Here is a 9703-nt window from a genome sequence, read left to right as displayed (position 1 = left end):
TTTTTAAATGAATATGTGATTTCTTTTTTATTGTTTAAAAATGTTTAAATAGTTTAAAAAAATGATGAAAAAAGTGAAAAATAAAAAAACAGAGTTTCACTCATCGGTAGAGTGTAACTATCATGATCCTTACAATGGTGGTACCGAGCCAGAAATCCGGTATCTGTATTATAAGTATAGTTTTTATTTAAAAATTATAATATAAATATAAGTAATTTTACCTTTAAAATTTTTTAAAATTATTAAAATATTCTTTTTAAAATAATTTTTTTTTTTTTTCCTTTAATAAAAATTCTGCACGAAACAGAATTTCTCCTATCGTATTCTTACTTCGCTGCGACTCTCACACCCGACCCTAGCCGTTGCCATGGCCATGGCTTTCCCAACTGACCCCGTCTCCAACTTCCTCCAATCTGCAACTTCCAATATCCTCTCCCTCTTCACTGCCCACAAATCGACGTCTCCCTCGTCCTCTCTAACCTCACCGCCTCATATCTGCCTCCCACTCCTCCTCCCCTCCTCCAATTCACCTTTGGACTCGACTCGACCCAACTCGGGTCTCCCTTCCATCAAGGGTGGCGTGCCATCATCTCCCGATTCCGGCATCTCCTCCGCATTCCCATCCACGGTCAGGGTTTCCGGACTCAACTCCAGCGGCAGGGGTGGTGGGCCCGCCTTCGTGGGCCAGGTCTTCAGTATGTGCGACCTTTCCGGGACTGGTCTCATGGCCGTCTCCACCCACTTTGACATTCCCTTCCTCTCCAAAAGGTATGTATTTTTTATAATTTCTCTAAAATCAAAAGCCTTTCTGCGATATGCCAGAATTTCATGGGACACTTTAGCTCTTAGACCATAAAGTCTTCAAAGATAATTATTTCAGTCGATTATCTTTGGTTTTCAGAACACCCGATTGGCTTAAGAAGATTTTTGCAACAATTAATAAGTGTGAAAGAAATGGCCCTGTATTCCGTTTTTTTATGGATTTAGGTGATGCGGGTACGTTTTTAATGTTAGCTCTTGTTATTATTATTGCTGTGAAGTTCGATGAACGCTATCTTCTGGTTAGAGATAACATGCATACTGTCTCTGTGTTGTAGTGGCATATGTCAAAAGGTTGAATATCCCAAGTGGTGTGGTGGGTGCCTGTCGTCTTGATTTAGCCTACGAGCATTTCAAGGTACTGCTCACCTGTTCTGAGTGAAACCGCTATATTTGTTTGTTGTCTTTCGCCTATTAGGGTATGGAGGGAATACCTATTTGTTAGCTAGCTTGTTGGCATTCCTCTTCATTCGCTTTCTTCCTAACCTCGGATAAGTGTGTTTGCGTATTTCTATGTATATTCATATGAATATACCCCTTTAGGTTGTTTTTTCACTTGCACTAGTGAGTTTCATGATGTCAGCATACAAAATCTTGATAAGGCTGCAAACTGCTTATGAGGCTGTTAAGAGGAGCCATATATAATGAAGTATTGAAAAAAATACAGGAAATTTTTTGGACAAGGCTTAATTCAAGGGTGGCTGGGGTTTCATCATTCATAGCCCCCCTCGCACCCCCCCAGTTTAATCCGTGCTCTAAAATTTTGTTGATTGGAGGTGAGTTTGAAACAAATGATCATTTTTATTTGTAAGAGGTGTGGAATCCTGCTTCAGGAGATTCATTGACAGCTTGAAGAAGAATAGATTATTGAATTTATGCATTTACTATAATTTAGTTGTAGAAATACGATACAAGTTCCTCGTGTGTAGTGGTTGGTTGTGATTGATAGATGATTATGTTGGTTTGGATAAGTAACATGGTTTGCATTGGATCTGTTATGAATATAGTTAGAAGGAAAGAAAAGGATTCTAGTTGAGGTCGGATAAAGAAAGGTTGTTCTCTTGACAGAAACCATGCCCTTGAATTCATCAGAATTGTTAATCAAGACTTTTGTTGCGAACCCAAGTAGTTGCCTAGGCTTTTTTCTTTCAAATGTTTGCTTTCCTGAAGATTATGTACATGTCTGTTATTTTTGTTGGCGAAATAATCTTTAGAATGCATGCCAATGAGTCATATCCTGGACATGGCCATTATTGGGCTTCGCTTTTCAACTTGATATCCTTCATTTATCTCCTTGTGTCGACATTCATTCTATCTTCTTCTCCTGGATACGCTTTAAAAATTGATCACTATGTGCCATGCAGGAAAAACCTCATATGTTCCAGTTCGTTCCAAATGAGAAACAGGTAGATATGATTCATATGTTGTTAGAATGTTAAAATTTAGCATTTGTTTTTATTAGTTAACCATCTGTGCAGGTCAAGGCTGCCAACAAACTTCTGAAGATGATCCCACAGAATGGAGGAAGCAAAAAGGTTGACGGCGTTCCGGTTTTTAGTGCTCAAAACGTGGATATTGCGATCGCAACTACAGATGGGATTAAGTGGTAAGTTCTGCCACATTTGCATATTTATATTTTTGTGAATTTAATATGCAGAGAGGTGAATATTTCTTGTTCATTGGTTTAATGAAAAATAGCGTTATTTATATGCATCAACTGTTGGTATCTTTCCTTTACATGGCAATTGGAAAATAGGCCTATTATTATGATGGATTAGATCTTTATTTTCTGCCCAAACTTTGGCCTTTGTTATTTAAGTATATTGGCCAATGTGAAGACGGGAAACATAAGGGGTTGGGGTTGGGCTTGGGTATTAGTTCTACGGGAAACAAGGGGTTGAGGTTCAGTGTAATTTTTTGGGTAGTTTTGGGATTAGTGTATTTTGGGTTGTTTTTCATGGGCCTTTTTGGGTCATTAGGGGCTCTTTATTTTGGGCTAGGTGTTTTTTTGTATACATTCAGTGTACTTGGTCACTTCTTTTGATATATAAAATATTTTTACTTATGGTAAAAAAAAAGGTATATTGGCCTTCTCTTGTTGGAAATGGGAGTGGTGATTTATTCTTCTTGCTGTTGTCTTCTGCTCTTGTCCATATTTGATTTGTATGAAAAAAACATTTCTAGATACCAGTTGAAGACCAGCTTCCCTATTGGATTGTTATTTCCTAATTTCTTCACAAATATCCAAATTATCGGACATTGAGTTTCCTTTCTATATAACTTTATTTTTTATTGCCTAATGCTTACATTGTTACTGTTTTTTTCATCAGGTATACTCCATACTTTTTTGATAAAAATGTTCTTGATAACATTCTTGAAGAATCTGTAGACCAACATTTCTTTTCTTTAATTCAAACTCGGCACATGCAACGTCGGCGGGATGTCATTGATGACAACTTGGCCGCAGAAGCAATTGAAGAGATGGGTGATAACTTGTGGGAGCCTCCAGAGGTATGAAAACCATTGTTCTGTTCCTACTTTTGGATCAAATGTCAAAACCCAGCATTAATACATAATGGAAAGGTGGGTTGAGATTCTTGGGTTCATGAGCTCTTTTGATTTGGGAACTTTTTAGTGTTTAATATGCAGTAAGTTTGTATTGGATTCTGTATAGTGTATGCACCAGACATGCTTGTCAGAAGCAAACCAATTCTGGAATAGAAGTTACACATATGAATGCGTAACGATGTGAAAGGAAAGAGGAAAGCAATGAATCAGCCACACTCATACAACACTAAGACGTAAAGTTAGAGAACGTTATTTTTTTCTTGATTGAAAACATATTACAGGTTCAAGAACTGCTGGATGAGATGGGCAATCCTGGAATACCTTTGAGTGTTATTTCAAAGGCTGCTGAAATGCAGCTTCTTTATGCAGTTGACAAAGTAATCCTCGGTAACAGGTGGTTGCGGAAAGCTACAGGCATACAACCAAAGTTTCCTTATATGGTTGACTCATTTGAGAAAAGGTGCTTCTATTCTCATTCTTTAGCTTCAGACACCGATTATTAGTATTTATGGAACTTTTAGACTCATTTCATTAGGGAGTTTGGATTCTGCATCTTGTGTCTTTTTTAGCAACATATGATTGTTATGTTGCAGGAGTGCTGCTTCTGTTCTGAGAGCATCAGAGTCCGTCAGCTGTCTTGCCAACTCTGAAATGGGAAATGACAGTAAAGATTATCAACGCCAAGGCACTTCAGAACTTACATTAAGAGATAATATTCAAGTGAACCGAGGTTACAAACCTGATTTCAGGTTACCTTTTGGAGATTTGTTTAGTTATATGTGGGCAAAAAAATCATGCCAAACAGAAGACTCGTTGAAGGAATGCATGAAACAAAATCTACAGGCAAATCCTTTTCTTCCAAAGATTACAATGGTTGGAATCACAACTGGGGAGGCAGGTCAGATGACTAGAGCCAGTTTAAAGAAGACAATGGAGGATCTAACAAAAGAGTTGGAGCAAACAGAACAGGGGCATACTGGAAATGCCACAGGTGGTAGTAGTAGTGTTAATGACTTTAAAAGTGAAGATAGAGATCCACTATTTGTAGCAAATGTGGGCGATTACTATTCTGGCATAGCAAAGACTGGTTCAGCGCGATGGGTTCGTGGCAGAAATATTTAGAAAAGATAGTTGCTTTGCTGTGGTGATACTCATCACTCGAAAGAAAAAATATTCTGTTCCCACCGAAAGGCAAAATTAGGGGGGGGGACTTCCCCCCCCCCCCCCCCCCCCCCCCCCCCCCCGGTCCAAAGGCATGGATTATGTCTAAATTCAGATTTGACCATCTGATCAATGTTGTAAAGGGTGATTATAAATAGATATTGAAGATTAATTGGTTAAATTTTGAATTGTTTGATACTTGCACAACAGAACAAGAATAGATCTTTCATGGTGTTGTTAATGGCATGTTGAGCATTCATGATTCATGGTCATTGAAATGAGCGAGAGGTTTTTGAGGAATAGAGGTTCTCTGTATGATGACGCTTTTACAATTGGAAGTTGTGTAATTAGCTTCCCATTTTAACCTTCTTCCAAATGTGTTAAAGAGTAACATATCTGTGTCAAAAGATTGTTAACTGTCTGGATCTTGGCCTTGATATATTATTAATTTCACTCTTACTAGAATAGAAATAATTATCTGCCAGATACCTCCCGGTTTCATGTGGGTTATCGGTTTGCTCTTCATTGAATATGCCTTAGTACAATCTAGACCCTAGTATATATATTTTGGTCGATGTACGTGCATGTGCATATGCTCAATTGCAGTTGTTTAATTGTATCTACTTAATCGACATTTAACATTACTCTTACAGTGCAAACCATGTGACTACTGGTGGCTCCACAATCTTCAAGCCATATATATATATAATATGGAAAAAGCATATATGCTTTTTGCAAGCTCTTGGGCGCGCCCCCACCCCACCAAAAAGAAAAAGGGCAATGCGTATGATATTTTAACCACTCTATTCTGCCGCTTAAAGAAAATGACATTTAAAAAACTATTACAACATTTAATGTGGACTATAACTTGAAAGTTCCTGCAACAAGATGTATATGTGTAACACGTGTCGAAGACTTTATATCACAACTTTGATAAATGAAAGGAAAATGCTAGTGGAGCTCCTTAAAGTTACTGTTCGATTGTTTTAATATATATCAATAGCAACATTAGTTGATTTGTTATGGTGCAAGATGAAAGTAATAAATCCTAGCTTGATTCATTAAAGCAGTACTAGGGGTGACAATATGTTTCACAACTCGTTAATCCAATACAAATACGACACGATAATAGCAGGTTAGGGTTTAGTCTTAACTGGTTCGGGTCAAAATGGGTTGACCCGTTAAGACACGATTGCTTAACACGTTGATAACAGGTCAATCCATTTTGACTTTTTATGACACGTTAAGAAAGTTAAAATTACAATTATACCCTTATACCTAAAAGTAAAATTGTTAGAATTTTAATTTCGATATTTTTATTATATGGATTGTAATTTTAGACTTGAAGTTAGTTTTATTTTTACAGATATTGTGATTTTAATATTTATATAAAATTCTGCTCAACTTAATCAAGTCAAATGAGTTAATTTCGGGCATATTCAACCCATTTATATAAACAGTTTGAAATGGATTGTATTGTGTTGTGTTAACCTATTTTATAATATTTGCTAATGGGTTAAAACGGATTGACACGACAAGTTATGTTAATGGGTCGTGTTAGGGTTTGAGATTTTGATACGATAAGCTTAACGATTTGGGTTATGGTTGACCTATATAGTATAATATACATGTTTTGACACGACACGAACACGAACCGTTAACATGATTTGACACCCTGCTGCAGCACTAACAACACTTTATAACCCGACCATGCATGTATAGCAAGCACCATGGAAGTACTGTGGGGTTCAGCAGTTAATTCCATTTTTGGCAATGATTCTGCACTCATATTTGATGATGAAAGAGGCACAAACAGAGGACGATAATGTCTCAAAATGCATACAACTACTACTAGAAAGTTAAAACCATGATGATCGGGAAGAAGAATGAGTTTATAATTCAAACTAGCACAATCCAATAACACGTCCATACTGATCAAACTGATACTGATAGTGGTGGTGGTAGTTGTTGGTGCCTTTTTGAGGGTGCCTTCCATCTCCATCTCCTCACTGCCTGTGGCCCTTCCCACTGATCTAACACATGGTGTAATGTCCCCCACCCCAGGGGCTCTCTCAATGTTTGCCAAACCCACTTCTCTGATCTTCTTCCCTCTGATCGCAAAGCTGAAAGAATGGAAGATCCCCATGATAATGACAATCCCATCTTTCACGGTCACTTTAAGACATATACACACACACACACACATATATATAAGCTATTTCCTGTCCTATTCATCTGCCTAATCTTATCAACTTGAAGAAAGACCAGAAGTACAGTATGGTTTCTTTATGAAGTTGTAGTAATAATGATATATCTCTTGACTCAAGAGTGATCATCATGAGACCTAGCTAACAGATTGTCGAGTTTATTGCGGCCAACTTGTTATCTGTGCCTTTCTCATACAATAAACTTATATATATATATATATTATATTTGTTCATCAAGACAGATCTAACAATATATATATAATCATATCTTGATATTTGAGAGAAAATTAATGCAAGTTTTTTCTTATAAATTTGTTAAGACCTTGTTTACACTTAAAAACACATGCAGTACTACGTAAGTAACATGAGATCATGAATTCATGTTATAATATAGCTAATAACTTATGAACTCATGATGATCATGAGAAGAATATTCCAATAATAATTTCTTTATATAATTAGTAATTGCATAAACTATTTGATCATTTAGTGGGTTTGGAGGTAGCTAGCTAGCTACGATTCCTCATCTTATATATAAGTAAAAAGGTTTTGGAGATCATGATCAAAACCAGCCAACCAAAGATAAAATGCTTTGATCAGCAATAATCAATTATAAATGCGAAGATCTTATTCCCCAAACTAAAACTTTACCCTCCCTACAATTTACAAAAAGGATAGGGCATGCATGCACTAGATCGATCAGGTGGTCCCTAATGACATCATTTCAATGTTAAGCAACTTCCTTTAGAAGCACCCATTTCATTTTGTCATTAATTATATCATTAAAGAATTAGTTAATTCTATGTATATATCCTTATCTCTCACAAATCATGATCATTGTTAATGCCACTTACATGAGTTTTTCAATTTTGGCAGCTCTTAATATTCTTAATTATTTAGTGTTTAAATTAGTACGTGAAAAGTGGTGATCTGATTTTTTTTTTTTTTTTTTCTTTTGCAAATATTTTATTGCTTCATTTTTTTAATCTTAATTTCTTTTTTTATTGGTTGGTCTTCATCAAAAGGAACAAAAAGATAAACATCATGCACGTACTAAGAGACATATTATATACTTATATTTCTAGAAGCTTTTATATATATATATATATATATGTTCTTCGCTAATCCTTTTTTATGTATATATATGTTCTTCGCTAATCCTTTTTTATGTATACTTATATATTATATATGCTTAATAATTTGAACCTACATGTAATAAAATACAAAAATTACTTTAATTAATTGTCTCGATCGATCTATATCTTTAAGTTATGGGTATAATAAATTTTAAAGGAAAGTTTAATTTAAATGAGTCATTAAAAACCTTCTCCAGACTGTTTTGGGGTTAGAAGACATCATCATGATGTGGTACTTCTAATCATGACGTTGTTAATCCAGAAAATCACCTTAATTAAAACAACTTTTTCCTCCGTCTATATCTATTTTTAATATAATTATTTCGAGGGCATGCAATGGTACATGTTGCCAATTAATCGGATCTAATTTTCTTATCTTGATCATCATATAAAATAATCGAGTATATTTTTGGCAACTATCAATATATATTATTATTGCCAATTCTTTGATTTTGACTTACTTTTTCCAAATATATTATAATCAAGTCACTCATTTATACCAATTAATTAAGTACATTTGTCAAAATCCTTTAGTTCAGTTGGTAACGCCTTGATTTCTCACTAAGAAAACCAAGATCGAATCCTCCCTCCCCATATATCAAAAAAAGAAAAAGAAAATTAAGCACGTCTCGTTGGACTCGTACCTCCATGCATTAAGGATTAATAGATATAATGGCACATTAATATGCATTAATAGATATGTATGTAATGTTACATATAGTCATTGTTACATACTATCTACTCACTCTATTGATGTGATTGACTGTTTTAATTTTTTTAATACACAACCAATCATATCAGTGAAGTGTGTAAAAAAGTATATAAAAATGATTGTAAATAAAAATTTTGTATATATATTAGAGGTCATGTTCCATGATCAGAGTTATAAGAAATACTACCAAATTAAGATCACGACAAGGTTAGGCCAAAATTTAGAGTGTTCATCCAAGGTTGGACTGGCTGGGTACTCGGGTATACCCAGCCTAGAACCCTGGTTTTATGACCCAAGTTAGAACTCGAACGAATCTAGATTTTTACAACTTGGAAATCTAAGTTCGGGTTGTACTGGGTTTTTTATTTTTTTTATTTTTTTTTAATACAAAAGCCTATATTATTAATTTTCTTTTAAGAAAAAAAAAGATAATATTGAAAAACATAATTTTTTTTAATCTAAAAGTCTATATTCTATTACAATTTTTTCAAGAAAAAATGTTAAAAAACATAATTTTTTTTAATTTTATATAAAACAATTAATATTTCTGGTTATAAATGTTATAAGAAGTGTTTGCTTTCAAAAATAAAATAAAATGAAATAAAACAACTAATTACTACATATTATATTATTTGGTATTTATACATTATATTACAAAACACAATTAAAACATATGAAAGTTGCATATCTAATGGTCCTATTTTACTGTAAGACCCTGTTCCATTAAATTGCACACTATCCAAATTCATTTGGGACATCAGAATCTCGACCGCTGGTAGATCAAATTATGCTAGCAAGGACTCAAATGGTTCATCTTAAGTGTAGATAATAAGACTTCTCAAGAACCATCTTTGCAAAAATGAAATTTACATACATATCAATGACAATCTTAGTGAGAGATATTATAATTGTAATGTCATAAATTCAAACTGAAACTGCTTAGTTGCGCATGCTTTACTTGAAAATATAGCTTGCTATACTTTAATACAAGTTCATACTCTGATCAGGATGATCCTATTATAAATTAACATTTAACAATGCTTAATTAAATGCCTAACCCTGATTCCATTGAAATATCATGCTTGGAGACAATATTTGCA

At 34.5% G+C, this 9703-nt stretch overlaps 1 protein-coding gene across 1 annotated transcript; it reads left to right on the top strand.

Annotated features, from left to right (window-relative positions):
• The first annotated feature begins 305 nt into the window (after positions 1 to 305).
• LOC122311189 lies at positions 306 to 4820 on the top strand. Its single transcript, XM_043125628.1, has 9 exons — positions 306 to 768; positions 902 to 996; positions 1098 to 1177; positions 2184 to 2225; positions 2298 to 2425; positions 3150 to 3330; positions 3669 to 3847; positions 3981 to 4600; positions 4632 to 4820. The coding sequence occupies exons 1-8, from the start codon at positions 368 to 370 to the stop codon at positions 4507 to 4509; spliced, it is 1635 nt and encodes a 544-aa protein (XP_042981562.1). The 5' UTR covers positions 306 to 367; the 3' UTR covers positions 4510 to 4600; positions 4632 to 4820.
• The last annotated feature ends 4883 nt before the right edge of the window (positions 4821 to 9703 follow it).

Source organism: Carya illinoinensis, chromosome 5 (genome assembly GCF_018687715.1).
Source record: "Carya illinoinensis cultivar Pawnee chromosome 5, C.illinoinensisPawnee_v1, whole genome shotgun sequence".
Lineage (NCBI taxonomy): Eukaryota > Viridiplantae > Streptophyta > Magnoliopsida > Fagales > Juglandaceae > Carya > Carya illinoinensis.
Note: the sequence above shows the minus strand (reverse complement) of the source record. Positions and strands in the feature narration are given on the sequence as shown.

What these genes read in the sequence shown, in the direction of transcription:
- LOC122311189 (XM_043125628.1), top strand. Translation starts at nt 368, where the DNA reads ATGGCCATGGCTTTCCCAACTGACCCCGTCTCCAACTTCCTCCAATCT. An exon ending in TATGGATTTAGGTGATGCGG is followed by an intron (nt 997 to 1,097) that starts GTACGTTTTTAA and finishes TCTGTGTTGTAG; the next exon opens with TGGCATATGTCAAAAGGTTG. An exon ending in ACTACAGATGGGATTAAGTG is followed by an intron (nt 2,426 to 3,149) that starts GTAAGTTCTGCC and finishes TTTTTTCATCAG; the next exon opens with GTATACTCCATACTTTTTTG.